The sequence below is a fragment of the Gracilinanus agilis genome, chromosome 2 (assembly GCF_016433145.1).
Source record: "Gracilinanus agilis isolate LMUSP501 chromosome 2, AgileGrace, whole genome shotgun sequence".
Lineage (NCBI taxonomy): Eukaryota > Metazoa > Chordata > Mammalia > Didelphimorphia > Didelphidae > Gracilinanus > Gracilinanus agilis.
The window spans coordinates 509,383,599-509,402,467 of NC_058131.1; the positions used below are offsets into that span (position 1 = coordinate 509,383,599).

The window sequence follows — 18,869 nt, forward strand, 5'->3', positions numbered from 1 at the left end:
GCTCCCCGTTAGCTTGGTTCTAAGAATGGGGGTGGAAATGAGGCTGGCATTGTGAGGGATCATTATGATCTTGAATATAGTGATAGATGCCAGAATTAGTGATACCAAATATAGAGAGTAGACTTGGATAGGACTAGAAAAATTAGGCAAAATAAATGAACTCCTTGTTGGAAAAGAATCCTAAACAGTGAAATTAGACTTAAGCTCACTGTTGGAGGAGCCACCATGTAAGGGTCTGGCTAACTGGGCTCCTCTATGACAGCACAAGAACTACCTTTGTCCTCCTCTTGGACAGAAGGAGCATCCATGTGCCTGCTGGTCAGGGTATGTTGGACTGTGGATTACAAGGGGTGAACTGCTACCCCATCAGACCCAGAGTAGAAAGATGCTTTCACAATTTACCATCCTCCCCAATAACTGTAATGGACTCTTATTTTCTACTTGTTGAGAATTTTAAAGAAGGGTAGGTGGTATGGTTTTGGAATAGAACTGGCAGGTTGAGATTATTTTGGAAAGTTTTTGATTGTCCCAGTTAAGAGAAAGAATCTGTTCAGTGACTCATCACAGCTAGAATCTTTGAAACCTAATTTGCTTCAATTGACCTCTCTAGTCAAAGCCTGATGTAACAATGACTAAGGAGCTAAGGTGAATCATTAAGATAGAGACAGGATATCAGGATACCAATGCTTGGTGGGAATGGGTGACATACACTATCCAGAGTTTGGGAAAAAACTAACTACCATGCCTGTGAAAGTGCCTATGAAAAAGAAAACTTCTGATAGGATAAATAGGATTGTTCCGTATCATAGTCTTTTTTTTTTTTGGACTACAAGTATATGAAGTTCTTGAAATGTACCATCTCAAACAATATCGTACTATCATTGATATATTATTAAAAGTATAGAAATAAAGCCTACAGTTAGTAATAATATAAAGTTAAAATGGAATTATATCCTGAGGTTAAAAGTTGCTGAGAGTGCCCTTGTTAGTGGTCATGGGCTTGGGTTGACTATATGGTATGCATGGGTTTGGTAGGTCATTAAGAATTATCATGTAGGTAAAGACTTACTAGAAGTTTGAAAAAGTAAACTTGAATTATGGCTACAGATAGTTCAAGAATAGTAAGAAGAAATAGGATTGTGAATGTGATGGTTGAGAAAGTTATACTAATTGAAGAAAAGGTTAGGGTTGTAGATTTGATAAGGTGAATTAACAGATGTCCTGCAGTGATGTTAGCTGTTAGTCATATTGCTTATGCTAAGGGTTGAATAAATAGGCTAATTCTTTCAATAATAATGAGTATTGGGATTAGGGGAGTTGGAGTGCCTTGGGGTAAAAAGTGGGCTAAGGATATTTTTGGTTTAATTCAGAAACCTATAATGACCATTCTTGCTCATAGTGGAATAGCCATACCAATATTTATAGATAATTATGTAGTTAGTGTGAAAGAATATAGTAGTAAACCTAAAAGACTGGTAGAGACAAGAAATAGAATTAAAGATATTAATGTTAAGATTCATGTTCAGTCTTGTTTGTTATGTATTGTCATTATTTGTTTAGTAATTAAGCAAAAACCACATTTGCAAGGTTTGGATTCGATTTGGTTATCATTGTCTAGGGGATGTTAGGATGAGGCATGGGAATAAAATAATAACTGGTAAAGTTGTAATACCTATAATTTTAGGTGTGATGAATGGGGCAAATAAATTTTTGTTCATTTTTTTCCCTCAAGGTAAGATAATTTTTATGTACTTTGTTTATTCTGTTACAGGAGTAGTTGGAATCATTATTTGGTTTATTTTTACTCAGTAAATGCAAAGTAGCGAAATAATTATTAGAATACTGGTTAAGGATCATGTGGAAGTATCTAGTTGTAGCTTGTTATTTTGAGGAGCTATATTTTGTCTATACTATTAAGCATTATATTAATTTACTAAAAATGATTGTATAATAGAGGAACATTTTTTGGAAATATTTTAGTGTGGTTATTTCTAATACAATAGGTATAAAACTGTGATTTGATCCACAGATTTCTGAGCATTGTCCATAAAATATGCCTCGTGGAGGCAATGTTAAGGTAACTTGATTTAGTTGGCCTGGGATTGCATTTGCTTTTAGACCTATAGAAGGGACTGTCCATGTGTGTAAAATATCTTCTGAAGAAATTAATAGATGAATATGGAGTTCTAGTGGTGACTACTCAGCTATCAACCTCTAATATCATAGTTGGTCTGGATTAAAGTCTTGGATAGGGATTATATATGAGTCAAATGCAAGATCTTCATAGTCAGTATATCCATAGTTTCAGTATCATTAATGGCCTATAGCTTTGACTGTTAAGTATGGGTTATAAATTTTGTCTATTATGTAGAAAATTCATAAAGATGGTAGGGCTGGCATAATAGTTCAGAGTGTTTCTACTTCTTGAACATCTATTGTACTTGTATAAGTTACATTCTTAATATTAGGATAATCATATATGACACTAAAGAGCTAATTAGGAAAACAATCATTAATGTGTGGTCATAGAAATATTTAAGTTCTATGATCGGGGATGTGGCATCTTCGAAGTCTAGTTGTATTGGATAAGGCATTTAAAATATGTAGGGGTTAAACCTATGATTTAAATATGGCAGAGTTATATAATAATTTTACTAATATCTTATGAGAAAGTCATAAAGGTTATGGGAATGACTTGAAATCAGTCTTGGGTGGTGTTATTCCTCCCTTTCTTGAGTTAATATTTAACAAAGACTGGTTGTTCAACTGTGTGGTATGTTGAGGACAACCATAAAGTCATTCAATGTTAGTTGCTGTAAGTTCAACATTAAGAACTTCTCATTTGGATGCAAAGGCTTCTCAAATAATGAACACTATTAGAATATTGACTGTTAATGAGATGGATGAATATGCCATTTGATGATAGAATGTTTCTTATGGTATAAGCATCTGGGTAATCTGAATATTGGTAAGGCATACCAGATAGGCCTAGGAAGTGTTGTGGGGAAAATGTTGAATTTACTCCTACAAATATAATGAAGAAGTGAATTTTTGCTCAGATACCTTTAAGTATACAGCCCATAAAGAGAGGAAATCAGTGAACAAATCCTCCTATAATTGCAAACACAGCTAGAGAGAGAACATAGTACATGTGGGCTACTACATAGGATGTATTGTGTAAGACAATATCTAATGATGAATTAGCTAGAACAATGTCTGTCAAGCCTCCAGTTGTAAAAAGGAAAATGAAGCCCAGCAGTGTGGCTAGTCAACTAAATACTTTAACTTCTGTGGGACTAGCAATAATTATGGTCATTGGTGTCAAGTAAGCTCAAGTATCAAAATTTAAGCCTACTGTAAATATATAGTTGGCTCACATAATAAAACCTAAGAATCCAATTGATTTTTGGCCAAGAGCACATGTGGTCCCCCCTTCCCTTTGCAGCTGGATGACTACAAGGATGAATTCAAGTGTATGGTTCCCCTCTTTTGAGAGCTAAACTCAGAGAATTGCAGTGCACTTGTTTCCCTATACGTATACACTGAGATAAGTGGCATGAAAGGGATACCTTTGGCTAGGGGAGGGTTCTGGAATCACACTGCATGCATCTCACAGTGTGTGAGTGGGGGTCCCAGTCCACATTTGGAGTGTGCCCAGACCTGGGCTGTGACTGAGTTTGCAAACCTAAGCGTTCCTCAGATCTCTGGTGGGTTTTGTAGAGGAACCACACTGAAGCAAGTCTCATAATTGGACAGGGACTTGTGCCTTGGTGAAATTGGCCATCCCATTTACAATGGTGTGCTTGAACCATTCAACCCAACCAAATCAGTTAAGGAAAAGGAGAGATGCTTTAGTTTCCTCTCTTTATGGCTTTTTTGATCAATTAGTTTATTTAGACACAATAGGAGTGCCTAGAAAGCTAGAAATCAGATAGCAGCCAGATTTGAACCCCTTTTTTGGTGGGTTACAGTCAATAAGAATGTGAATTGGACCAATTATATCTATTATAATCAATAGATGTTTATAAATTATACTTGGGTTACAGTCAAAGGTTTAACCCAACAATTGGAAGCAACCAGCTGAATGACCTGGGAAAATAGATTGGCTTTAAACATGATGTTAGCTGAAGAGGGCAGAGTTTGTGTTATGTTGGGAGATAACTGTTGCACCTTTATTCCTAATAACACTGCAAGGGATGGGTCAGTAACCAAAGCTCTCCAACAATTAACTGCCCTCTTTGAGGAATTGAAAATAAATTGAGGAGTATATACAACTTATTGGGTTAATTGGTGGACTCAATGTTTTCAGGTCCCTGAGCAAAAATCATGCCCATAATACTTGCAATTTTTGTGTTATTTTAGTACTTCCCTATTTAACTCCCTGTCTCATTGTTTTCATTCAAAGGACTGTAGAGAACACGTATGTAGTGTCTTCTAAGCACTCTTGGCTCCAATGAGTAATTCTGAGAATGATGATTTTAAGAAAACAGAAAATCCTAAATTTAGAAAAGAGAATTGGGGGCAAGTCTAATTTGAAAGCTAAATTATTACTTCAGCAGTGGGATGAGAAAGAACACAACTGATAAAAAGAAAATAGGAGGGATTAAGTGGGTTGATAATGTGTCCTCAAATAAGGTATTTTTAGTCCTCTGACATACCCCAATATTTTCAGAACTCCAGTTAAGAGTTAATATTTCCCCTTAGAATAAAACTGCCCCTCATTCTCCAATATAACATGTGGATTTGTCTGTCCTATATTTTGAAACCTTGGGTGGCTTATCTGACAAGCTTCATTCTAGGTATACAGAGACAAGCTCCAGAAAGGGACAAGATACAATGAGAACAGGGAGATTCCCCCCCATCTCCCCAAGGACTCAGTAGCTAGCTTTTTTTTTATCATCTAGAGAGGAATATGTACAGTAGAGGAATATGTACTCCTCCATGAACTTATCTCACTCTCCCAAGCCTGTTTATGTGTACAGTTTTTAAAATCATGATTCTGATCATGGGAATCCAACTGGAGGAAGGCAGGGGAATAAAGTCTTTTGGTCTTCTGTGATTAGAAAAATCTTATAAATTGACTGTCTGAATGGACTGCATCAGCATCTCTGTGAATCCAAAACCAGGGGTATCCTCTTTTGTGAAAGATTAAATAGTCTGTCTTGTACTTCAGTTCCCTGACTCCAGAATTATTAGTGTGTGTGTGGGTGTCCATTGTTTGAGACCCCCATACCACACAAATAGAAACTGTGGTCAGCATTGCCAGATGCTGAGGTCAAGAAAGATGGGCATTAGACACTATGGATATGTTTTTCTAATAATTAATTACTTTATAGAGGAGGGAAGGGATGGAGGTAGAAAAGGAGAGAGGAGCACTGAGCTGGGAAGTACCAACTTCTGCTCTGGCAGGAAATGATGGCAATGGATAATGTGAAAAGGGTTGCTGGACTCTAGATACATTTTGAAGAAAATCTTATTATTAAAACATTGAGCCAGGTCATTCAGACATCAGGTTCTGATCAGCTTGCTCAGGACTCCTCAAATGAATTCTGTATAAATAGCTGAAATGACACTTCCCTTTGGTATTTGAAGACAGTGACTTTTGAATGGTTCTTAGCAAAAATCAGTTGGGGATTCCAACTGCCACTCCTTGGAACATTCCTATTCTTCTCTGTACTTGAGAAGGGTTGACCATGGTGGTGTAGATAACTGCTCAACTGTAGAAACTTAGGCTGTGGGATTTAAGATCTTTCTTGTCCTATGATGATAAAAGCTGGTCAGATTTAAAAGAGGGTGAAGAAAGTGGTTAGGAACTGTAATGGTAAGAGGATTTACAGTATGAATATAAATCTTAAGCTAAAGTTTGAATATAAGAATAGCTAACATTTATATAGCCCTTACTATGTGCCAGGCACTGTGCTAAATGCTTCACAATTATTATTTCATTTGATCTTCACAATAACTCTGGAAAGAGAAGTGCTATTATTATTCCCATTTTACAGAGCCTGTATTCAGCTAGTAAGTGTTTGAAGTTGGATTTGACTTCAGTCTTGCTGACTCCAGCCCCTCACTGCTTTTATATGGTTTAATTATAGTTTCAAATTGACAGAATAAACAATGTGTTTTATGAGACATGAAGAGAAGAAATTTGAAGAGATTTGGGAGGACTGGGGAAAAAAATCAGCTTGATTCAACTGAGTAGTCAGTTCACTTAGAACAGATATGGTTACATCTGGATAAGTCTCAGAGTTCCAATGAAATTAGAACTGGAATTGTTTCTCTCTCCCAAGAGTAACTTAGGTTGAGGAAAATTCTGGACTAGTATTTTCTTTTTTGTTTTCCTTAATTCCATTTATATGTTTTGGGGATAACAAGGAAAACCAATGTGAATCTAGTTTGATTCAATGTTAAAGTGTCTGCTCCAAACATATATTTTCTTTGAAGAACTTAAAACTTATAAACTCCATTAGTTAATTGATATTTATTCATGTAAGAATAATAGTAAGGACATTATTAAGCAATTTAGTGAAAATGGATTCTTATTTGTTCAAACAGATGAGAAAGCCTCTTTTATATGCTGCGGTTTTATTATGGATGGTGCCTGATTTATTATTAGGAAAAACATATACTAATAAAGGCAAGTTGTACCAATATTTTATTCAATGTTTTATATCTTCTTGATTTATAGCCTTTCTTTACCTCTTACTATGTATTTCTGCTTTTTCATTTAATTTTCCCTCTACTTCTTTTCTACAATTGTTAGATTGTTGAGCAATCTTTATCTAGCTGTTTCTGTTAATAGAAATATGATCATTTCTTTTTTTTTGTTCTTATCTGCCTACTACTTTTAATTAAAGTTCTCTTCTGCTGCTTAATTGTTCCTCTGAGATGACATTTGTTTTCTCAAAGTCTATGGAAGAAAGGCCAAAAACCCTGGAAGGTCCTAAGAACTGAGAAAAACTTCAAGTGATCCTATTTTTATTGTGAGGACCAGCCAAGCTAAGCATGGAATGATATAAGCCTACAAAGATGCTCAACAGGAAATTAATGCTTTGACTTCAAATCTTTCCCCCAAATATCTACTGTATCCATGGAGGAAATACATACAATGATGAAAATATAAATTCTCAAAATATTGAAATACATACATAGTGACATCCCTCCTGTTGTAATTATCCTTTTTGGTCATGTAACATGGAACATATCAAGTATATGTGATTCTACCTTCTCCCCTCCCCTGAGGCCCTTGCAATTTCCTAGGCAACCTTGTTTGGATCTCTTTGACTCTTATCTTGTTCTACTTCTACATTGTATCATGCTTTTTGAGTGTGACTTCTATTAGACTGCAGTCATTTTGAAGTCAGGGATTGTGTCATTTTTCTTATTTGTATCCCAAGTGCCTAACAGTACTTTGTATATAGTAGGCATTTAACCTATTGAATTTAATAATTCCCATTTTAATTTCATTAGCAAAATGTTATGCTTAGAACAATTAAATAAAAATGGACTTGTTGAAACAGGAGTAGTTTTCATATTTTGTGATTTTACATTACACAATGCTTAGTGGATGACAGTAGTACTCATGCTTGTGGCAAATGAAAAAGTTGGTAGAGTAAGAATTAGTATGAAGTGAAATTTCATACAAGGAAATTAGTATTGAATTAATTTATAGTACTATCAAAGTTAAAATATTACCTTGATAAATTCCAGAAGATTTGGAGGTTGTTTTTGCTTTTGACATATCCTTTAATATGCCACTATTACTTACGATACTTGTTTTTGGTTATGTTAAAAATATCCTAAAATTATTAGTTTATACACATACACATGCATGTGCACACATGTACACATACACAGTCACTGCAAAGATTTTTCTCCCATTTGATTCTTTTCTTTTTTGTTCTTTAAACTTTTTATGTGCAGAAGCTCTTCAGTGTCATGTTAGCAAAGTTATGTATCTTTTATGGTATCTTGATTTCTTATATGTCTAAAAACATATCTTCTTGCTATAGGTGAGAAAAGTATATAATTTACTTCTATTTTTAAATGATGTTATTAAGATCATTTCTCAATTTAGAATATATTGTGGAATATGATAGAAGGTGTTAGTCTAAGTCTAATTTTTGCCTGACCTCTTTCTAGTTTTTTCCAGCAGTTAAAAAAATTTCAAGCTTTTTTTTCCCCAAAGCAATTTGTATTTTTGTTTTATCAGTCATTGGGTAATTGAATTCCATTGTTCCTGATTCTTCATTGGCTATTATTTTAGAAAAATCCAGTACTAGAGGGGTTTTATAGCTGTTGTAATATAGTTTGAGGTCTGTTAGTACTATTCTCCCTTCATTCTTACATTTTAAAATGATTTACTTTGATGTTTTACATCTTTTGTTTTTTTTTAAATGAATTATGTCATTATTTTATTGAGTTCTGGACATTTAGGTAACATTAAAACTATAAATTAGTTTTTGTAGTATCATTTTGGTTTCAATGACGTAGTCCAGCCATGAACACTGAAAATTCCTATGGTTCTTTATTTCCTTAAGGAGTACTTTTTTGGTGAATATCCACAAGCATTTTATTTATTTATTTACACTCAGTTTTATGCATTCTTAAGTCATTTGGAATGACATTTTGCTTTTTATGGTATCATAAATTTTAAAATTATATTTTAGAAATGCTGTTAGTTTTTCAGGGTCTATATTGTAGTATGTAACTTTTCAAAAGCTATTATCTCAACTGGTATCTTTGCTGATGTCCTAGGATTTTCTAAGTAAACCATCATTTTATCAGCAGAGGGCAATAGTTTTACCTCCACTGTGTCTATCTTAATGCTTTTAAATTTCTTTCTCTTTTCTTATTAACATTTCCAAACCTCAAATAATAGTGGTTAAAGTGGGTATCCTTTATATCATTAATTATTTAAAAAAATTAAAGCTTGCTGCTTGCTCTTAGAATTAGATATAAACTTTTTGTGATATTAAGAAAGGTTCCTCTATGTCTATACATTATGTGTAGATGATGTTATTAAGCATGTTACATTTTGTCAAAAGTATTTTCTGCATTTATTGAGATAATCATATGATTTAGTATGTTTTCATTTTTAGCATTATTAAAAACATTGATTGCTTTCCTAATGTTGAACCATCCTTGTATCCCTAGAATAATCCCAGCTTGGTCACAAAGAATGATATCTTGGCTAAATAGTTGTTGATTTTGACAGGATTTAAAAATTTTTTGAATTACTATTCATTAACAGTATTGATCATTGGGTGTTCTGTGCTTCAGTCCTTCTTTGGTTTAGGTAAGAGGACAGTATTTATCTCAAAAAATTACTTTGCAAGAGTGCTTTCTTTCTCAGCTTTTGAGTACATTTATTAGTACTAATCATTTTTTCTTTAATCGATTTCTCCTGTGATTTCATCAAGAGCAATAAAAGAAAATAAATCTGTGGCAGTTCCTTTACAACTAATTCAGTTTATTTTTCTGAGATTAAAGTATTTGAGATCTCTTTTTAGTCTTCCAATTATTTTGGTATTTTATATTCTTGAAGATATTTTTTTGTGCTCTTAGTTTTGTTAGCATATAAAATCTGCATAGTAGGTTTTGATAATTCCTTTCATTTTTTTGTGATTTCAAATTGTTTATACACTATTTTGTTGATTTGATTTTCTGCCTTCTTTGTAATTACATTGGCAAAAGATTGATCAATTTTGTTGCCTTTAAAGAACCAGATTTTTGTATTATTTAAAATTTTTATTTATTTCTTTGGTTTCTAGTTTATCCATTTCTCTTTGATTTTTTAAATATTTCCCCTTTTTTGTGTATTCTACATTTATTTACTTAAAGCATGCATGAACAAAATGCATATTCATTAGTTGTCCTTTTCTATTTTGGTAATGTTTGTTTTTAGGGATGCATATCCCCCCAATGACCAAGCCATATGCCATAAATTGTGTTATTTTGTTTCATTCTATTCCTTTTCTTTGATGTAATTATAAATTATTTCTATCATTTGTACTTTGACATAAATGTAGAATCATTTTGGATTTCTTGTCAAATCTTCATTTGGGTTTGTACTTCCTAAATGGATTACTATTTTGTTATGACGTGAAAAAGTTTAACTATTTCTTTTTTACCTCATTTTCTATACCTCTGTGCCACAATAAAATGTCATTTTCTGTCAAAGTTCCATATAATGCTTAGAAATCCATACATTCCTTAGTAGTTCCATTTTGGCAATGTTACATGTGTTTCAGCTTTAGTTTCTATAGCAGTTTGTTCTGTTCTATATTTTTCTTTTTATCTTTCTGTTATATTTATTCCAAACTGAGAAAATAATATTTTCCTGTCACTGTTATATTACTGCCTTTGTCTCTTAATTCAGTTAACTTTCCCTCTTTGAACTTAGATAAGACATTTGGTTAATAAGATGAAGTTAATATTTATATTGCTTTTGTTTTATATGTTTTAGCATAATTTTTTCTTGATTATGTTTTTATGTTGCAAAATATGGCTTTTGCTTTTTCCCCCATTTTCTTTCTTATTCAGTTTTATTATGTTCAGTTATACCCTTCCCCTTGAGAAAGCAGGAAATATAATATTAATTATTCATAAAAAATCACATACATCATATTTATGCATTTTCCATGTTCAAAAACCCCATAATAAATGAAGAGGAAAAAATATGCCTCAACTTGTACTCTGAGTCTATCAATTTTATTTTTACCTAGAGATGCATAGCACTTTTTTGTTGTTGTGAGTTCTTTGGAAATGTAGTAGATCATTTAATTGATCAGGTAGCTAGTGGGCACAATGAATAGAGAATCAGGCTCAGAGACAAAAAACTGAGTTCAAATCTGACCTTAGATACTCACTACTTGTATAATTCTGGGCAAGTCACTTATCCTTGTTTGTCTCAAACAGAAAACCATCTTTGCTAAGAAAACTCCAAATGGGGTTACAAAGAGTCATAAAACTCATGAAGTATTTCATAATTTTTTAGTCTTTATTATATTGTTCTAACTATATAAATCATATACAGTTCCTATACTGCTTACTTCACTTTGCATCTTCCTAATTTTTTCATAAATTTTCTTTTTTACTTGTTGATAGAATTCATTTTCTGACCTCTTGTGATATGTGTTCTCTTTCTGCCTCTTGCCTCCACAAGGCAGTGGGTAATATGATACATGTTGCACATGTGTTATTGTTCATCATATACATCTATGCTCATCACGTTTATCATCAGAAAACTTTTTATTTACACTAAAGAAAAATTCGTGGAGGAAAAAAGTGGATAATGGTATGCTTCAAATGGCTTTCAGACTCATCAATTCCTTGTATGGTGGTGGTTAGCTGTTTTCATCATGAGTCTCTTGGGGTTTTCCTGGATTGCTGATAATAGTGGTCATTCATAGCTGATCATCATATATTATTTCTATTAATACATATATTGTTCTCCTGATTCTGCTCACTTCACTTTGCATCATTTCATGTAACCTCCATCCCTTGGCATCCCAGTGGTGGGACACAGGAGTTACAGAGTCATATGTAGTGTCTGACATTCTGACAATCTAATGGCCTGACATGAGGCCTGATGACCTGACATAACATTGCCATGGAAGACAGATGGCATGATGTTTAAAAATCTTTGATGACAGAGCCAAGATGGCACTGTATTAACAGGGAAATTTTAAAGCTGTTCAGAACCTCCCTCCAAACTGATCATTACAAAGTGTCTCAAAAGGACAAAAGTCAAAACAGGATAAGCAAAGGGACTTTCCCACTGGATACAGGTTGAAAAGTAGGCAGTGAGAGGTGATTTCCACTCTATAAGGGGACAAAACTGCATAAGGGAAAACACAGGCTGACCACCACTCCCCCCCACCTAACATGCCAGAGTTGGAGCTAAGGCCAGAGAAATCTCCAAATTCTTGGGGGCTGGCTGAAAGCACCACAGACTTACCCCTGAGGGCTGCTCCAGGCCTTGGCAGGGAGACTTGTGGCTTAATAGCATGGAGCTTGGTCCTAGCAGAGGGGGCAGTGGCAAGGCCATGGTGGTGGCAAAAGGAGTGGGGAAGTTAGCCTAAGGGCAAACACAGTGCAGTGTACTTCACCACAGACCCATCCTTGAAAATTCCAGCCACTAGATGTATTCAGAGCTCCAGCAGCAGCAGCAGCAGCCTCACAGGAAAATGATTTGAAGTATGCTACATAAAAAAGACTACAGATCTACCTGAGCTAACTAAGACCTCTGACAGGGAAGAAAAGAGTCCCAAGGTAAAACCCTGCAAGACAGAAGCTAAGGTAGCAATACCCACCAGCATACAGGAATCCCAATCCTCCAATGGAAAAGGAATAAATAACAGCAAAAAAACCTCTTGACTCTGCAAAAAGAGCAAAATACAGAAGCAACAGGAGAGAGTGAGAAATGAGCAAACACATGCAAAATCTCCAAAAAAATGGAAATTGGTCACAAGCTCTGGATGAACTCAAAAAGGGGCTCAAGAACCAAGTAATACAGAAGAAAAATGGGAATAAAAGTAGGAAAGAGAAATGAAAGTAATACAAAAAGAAAATAACAGCTTAAAAGACAAAATTGCCCAAATGGAAAGAGGCACAGAAATCAAATGAAGTAATAAGCAAAGTGGAAACCAGAATTGACCTGCTGGAAGCCATGAAATACAGGATAGACCAAACCAAAAAGGAAAATCAACAGATAATAGATGAAAATCAGTCTTTAAAGACTAGAATTGGGCAAGGAGAAGTTAATTATTTCATGAGACAAAAGGAAATAAAACAAAATCAAAAGAATGAAAAAATAGAAGAAAATGAGATGTCTCATTGAAAAAACAACTTGCCTGGAAAACAGATCCAGGAGAGACAATTTGAGAATTATTGGACTACTTTAAACTCATGACCAAAAAAAGGCTAGACATCATATTATAAGAAATTATCCAAGAAAATTGCCCTGATATTCTTGAACCAAAGGGCAAAATGGATATTGAAAGAATCCATAGATCACACCCTATATTAAATCCCTAATTGGCAACTCCCAGGAATATTATAATCAAGTTCCAAAGTTTCCAGGCCAAGGAGAAAATATTGCAAGTGGCCAGAAAGAAACAATTCAGATATCATGGAGCCCCTGTCAGGATTACACAGGATTTGACAGCCTCCACACTAAAGGACCACAAAGCTTGTAATATGATATTCTGGAAGGCAAAAGTCTACAACCAAGTATCACCTACCCATCAAAACTGACTATTTACTTTCAGTGGAAAGTATGGACATTTAATAAAATAGAAGATTTCCAAGCATTCCTAAAGAAAATATCAGAATTAAACAGAAAATTTGATGTCCAAATACAAAATTCAAGAGAAGCATATAAAAGCAAATAAGGAGAAAAAAATTTTAAGGGCTTCAATAAGGTCAAATTGATTATATTCCTATATGGAAGAATGATATCTGTAACTCTTAAAAATTATTTTTATTATCACAGTAGATAGAAGAAATATACCTAGGAAGAGTTTATGGTATCAAGTTGTTTAGAATATGTTAAAAAATTATAGAAGAAAAAAGAGGATTGTAAAGGAAGAGGTAAAAAGGGGTAAATATATAAAGAGGTGCATATTGGGGGTGGGAAGAATATTGTTATAAGAAGGGGAATCAGTTCTGAGAGGGAATAACAGCCAGATTTATTGGGATATAGAATTCTATCTTACCTTATAGAGAAGTAGAAAGGGAACAAGGAAGAGAAGTATGGGGAGGGGGAGTATTAAAAGGGAGGGAAAAGTTGGAGGGGTGATTAAAAAGCCCTAAAGGGAAATAGAAGGAAAATAAGAAGGAAGGTGTTGGGAAGGTAGTAGTTAAAATTAAATTATGAGGCTTCTAGTATCTTTAATAACTTTATTACATTAAAATAGTAATAGTAAAGAGAGGGAAAGGTAGAAGAGAAGTAGAAAGTTGCTTAGTTTACTGTTTTATTGGCCTCCATGATGGATTTAAGATCATCATCAACAAGGATTCCTTCAGATTCTAAGATCCAGCCAGAAGACGACTGAACAGTCTCCTGGTTAGACCTTATAAACTATTTTCTCCACCTACTAGCTCTCCCATATCACATCTCAGGAACCATCCATAGTTTCTTAATTTTCCTGGCACTACCCAAGGGGGCAGTGCTGTGGGATCAGTTGCCCATCTTATTGGTTTCAACTTCCTTTCTCTAAGGGTTTGTCTATACCTGCACATCTCAGTGGTATATAACCTTCAATTCACTCATTGATGATGTCAAACAAAGCAACATCATGGAGAGAGAAATTTTCTTCCAACAGGAAGGAGAGTAAAATAAGAGTGAGGAAAAGGGGGACTGACTAAAAGCAAAACACTGGTATGAAGGGAAATAGTGAAAGAAGAAAGGGTAGGCTTAAAAGAGGAAATAAAAATGATGGAGAATATACAGATGGTAATTAGAACTCTGAATGTGATGGGATGAACTCACCTATAAAACAGAAGTGAATAGAAGAGTGGATGAAATACTAAAATCTGACCATATATTGTCTACAACAAACACACATAAGGCAGGTAGACACACACAGAGTAAAGGTAAGAGACTAGACCAGAATTTAATGGGAACTTAGAAAAAGAAGGCAGGAGTTGAAATTATGATATCTGATACACAAAGTAAAATTACATCTGATTAAAAGAGATAAGGAAGGTAATTACATCCTGATAAAAGGCAGTCAATGAAGAAATATCAGTACTCCACATATATGCACCAAATGGTATAGCATAAATATTTTTAAAGGAGAAACATTAGAGTTTAAGGAGGAAATTGATAGTAAAACTATGCTAGTGGGAGACCTCAACCTTCCTCTATCAGATCTAGATAAATCAAACCAAAAAATAAGAGATATGAATGAAATTTTAGAAAAATTGGAGTTAATAGATATATGGAAAAAAGTAAATAGGGATAAAAAATATACCTTTTCAGCAGCACATATACAAAGATTGGCTGTGTACTAGGACATGAAAATATTGCAAGCAAGTGCAGAAAAGCAGAAATAATAAATACATCTTTTTCAGGTCATAATGTGATAAAAAGTATCATTAGTAAGTAAGGGTACATGGAGAGGCAAATAAAAATTAATTGGGAATTAAATAATCTGATTCTACAAAACTGATGAGTCAAGGAACAAATCATAGAAACAATGAATGATTTCACTGAAGAGAATGATAATGAGGAAACAACATAACAGAATTTATAGGATACAGCCAAAGTAGTACTCAGGGGAAAATTTATATCCCTGAGTGCCTATATTAACAAAAATAAGAAAGAGGAGAGCAATAAATTGGGCATGCACCTAAAAAAACTAGAAAAAATAACTTAAAAACCCTCAGATAAAGACCAAATTGGAAATCATAAAGATCAAAGGAAAAGTTAAAATTGAAAGCAAAAGAACTATTGAACTAATAAACAAGACTAGGAGTTGGTATTTTGAAAAAAATAAAACAAAATAAAGTATTGGTTAATCTCATTAAAAGAAAGAAGAGGGGGCAGCTGGGTAGCTCAGTGGATTGAGAGCCAGGCCTAGAGACAGGAGGTCCTAGGTTCAAATCCGGCCTCAGACACTTCCCAGCTGTGTGACCCTGGGCAAGTCACTTGACCCCCATTGCCTACCCTTTACCAATCTTCTACCTATAAGTCAATACACAGAAGTTAAGGGTTTAAAATAAAAAAAAAAATTAAAAAAAAAAAAAGAAAGAAGAGAAAGAAACAGTGTCATGAATGAAAAGGATGATTTCACTAAGGCAATTATTAAGAGCTATTTTGCTCAATTATATGACAATATGACAATCTAGGAGAAATGAACAAATATTTTCAAAAATATAAATTGCCTAGATGAACAAAAGATGGAATAGAATACTTAAATAATCCCAGCTCAGAAAAAAAAATTGAATAAGTCATCAAGGAACTCCCTCAGAAAAAAAATCACCAGGGCCAGATTGATTCATGAGTGAATTCTATTAAATATTTAAAGAAAAATTAATCCAAATATTCTACAAACTATTTGACCAAATAGGCAAAGAAGGAGTCTTACCAAATTATTTTTATGATACAAATATGGTACTCATTCCCAAGCCAGAAAAACTACAAACAGAGAAAGAAGACTATAGACCAATATCCTTAATGAACATAGATGCAAAAATATTAAATACTAGCTAAAAGACTATAGAAAGTTATAAGGATTATTCACTATGACCAGTTGGAATTTAGAGCAGGAATGCAAGGCTGGTTCAATATTAGAAAAAGTCATCCACATAATTGACCATATCAACAACCAAATCACATGATAATTAGAAATCACATGATAATTTCAATAGATGGCAGAAAAAGCTTTTGACAAAATACATCACCCATTCCTGTTGAAAACACTAGAAAGTATATAGGAGTAAAAGGGCCTTTCCTCAAAATAAGTAGTATTTCTTTAAAACCATTCAGCAAGTATCATTTGCAATGGGGTTAAGTTAGAAAAAAATCCCCCTAAGATCAGGAGTGAAGCAGAGATATACCAAAAATGCTAGCAGTAGCAATTGGAGAAGAAAAAGAAATTTAAGGAATTAAAGTAGACAATGAGGAAAGTAAACTATATTGCTCTTTGTAGATTACATGATAGTATACCTAAATAATCCAATTATAAACTAAAAAGGTAGTGGAAATAATAACTTTAGCAAAGTTGCAGGATACAAAATAAACCCATATAAATAATTAGCATTTCTATATTAAACAAAACTCATCAGCAAGAGTTAGAAAGAGAAACTCCATTTAAAATAATTCTAGCCAATAAAAAATATCTGGGAATCTACTCACCCCAAGACAAATTCTGGAATTATATGACCATAACTACAAAACACTTTTCACACAAAACTAGATCTAAACAATTAGAAAAACATAAATTGCTCATGGGTAGGATAAGCTAATAAAAATGATAATCCTGCCTAATTTAATTTACTTATTTAGGTAATTATTAGTATATTAATAATTAGTAAATTAAATTAGTAATTTACTTATTGAGTGCTATCCCTATCAAAATACCAAAAATTTTTTCATAAAATTAGAAAAAATTATAACAATGTTCATTTGGAGGAACAAAAAGATCAAGAATATCAAGGGAGCTAATGAAAAAAAATATAAAGGAGGGTGGCCTAGGTACCAGATCTCAATCTGTACTATAAAGTAGTGCTCATAAAGACAATATGGTACTTGCTAAGAGGCAGAAGGGTAGATCAATGAAATAGACTTGGGGTAAATGACAACAGCAAGATATTGTTCAATAAACCCTAAAATCCCAGTTTTTGGGACAAGAACCCATTATTTGACAAAAACTGCTGAGAGAATTGGAAAACAGTATGGGAGAAATTAGGTTTAGGTCAACATCTTCAAAATGGGTAAATGACTTAAATATAAAGAAGGAAATTATAAGCAAATTAGGTGAACATAGAATAGGATACCTGTCAGCTCTATGGGAAAGGAAGGAATTTAAGACCAAGCATAGAGAACATTACAAAATATAAAATGAATAATTTGATTATATTGAATTAAAAAGTTCTTGTACAAACAAAACCAATGTAACGAAAATTAGAAGGGAAGCAACAATTTTGGAAAATTTTTTTATAACTAAAACCTCAAACCTCTGACAAAGATCTGATTTCTCACTTATAAGGAACTAAGTCATTTGTACAAGAAATCAAGCCATTCCCCAATTGACAAATCACTAAGGGACCTGAATAGCAGTTTTGAGATGGGGAAATCAAAACTATCAATAATCACATGAAAAATTGTTCTAGATCTCTCATAATTAGAGAAATGCAAATCAAAACAACTTTGAGGTACCATGTCACACATAGCAGTTTGGCCAATGGGACAGCAAAGAAAACTAATAAATGTTGGAGGGGATGTGGCAAAATTGGGACACTAATGCATTGCTAGTGGAGTTGTGAGTTAATCCAACCATTCTGAAAGGCAATTTGGAGTTATGCCCAAAGGGCTTTAAAAGATTGCATGTCCTTTGATCCAGCAATACCACTCCTGGGATTGTACCCCAAAGAGATAATAATAAAAATGTTTGTACAAAAGCATTTATTGCCATGATTTTTATAGTGGCAAAAAATTCAAAAATGGCGGTGTGTCTTTTGATGGGGAATGGCTGAACAAATTATGGTATATAATGGGGATGGAATACTATTGTTCTATAAGGAAATAATGATCTGGAGGATTTCTATAAGAACTGGAAGAATCTCAGTGAACTGATGCCAAGTGAAATGAGCAGAACTAAGAAAACATTGTACACAGAAAATGAAACATTGTGGAACTATTCAATGTAATGAACTTTACTACTGGTAGCAATTCAATAATCCAGGACATTCCTGAAGGATTTATGAAAAAGAATGTGATCCACATTGAGAGAACTATGGGAGTAGAAATGCAAAAGAAAAACATATGACATCACTTATCACTTGTTTATGTGGGTATATGATTTGGGGTTTTGGCTTTAAAAGATTTCTCTATTGCAAAAATTAATAATATGGAAATAGGTATCAAGTGAAAACATTTGTACAACCCAGTGCAATTGCTTTTTGACTCTGAGAGTGGGGAGGAAAAGGGGAGAGAAAGAAAATGAATCATGTAAACATGGAAAAATATTTAAAAAAATAAATTAAAAAAAAGAAAACCATTGGCCAGCTAAACCTGAGCCAGCTAAATGGAGAATCAGATCTCTAAAGTTAGAAAAGCTGAGATCTCTCTCTCTCTCTCTCTCTCTCTCTCTCTCTCTCTCTCTCTCTCTCTCTCTCTCTCTCTCTCTCTCTCTCTC

At 33.7% G+C, this 18,869-nt stretch overlaps 1 protein-coding gene across 1 annotated transcript in view; it reads left to right on the plus strand.

The window, feature by feature from the left end:
- Nucleotides 1–6,555: 6,555 nt before the first annotated feature.
- LOC123234049 (cation channel sperm-associated protein subunit beta-like) overlaps nucleotides 6,556–18,869 on the plus strand; it is a 218,449-nt gene continuing 206,135 nt past the window's right edge. The window contains exon 1 of the mRNA XM_044660000.1: nucleotides 6,556–6,637. Within this exon, the coding sequence (XP_044515935.1) occupies nucleotides 6,556–6,637 (82 nt within the window). The remainder of the gene's footprint in view (nucleotides 6,638–18,869) is intronic.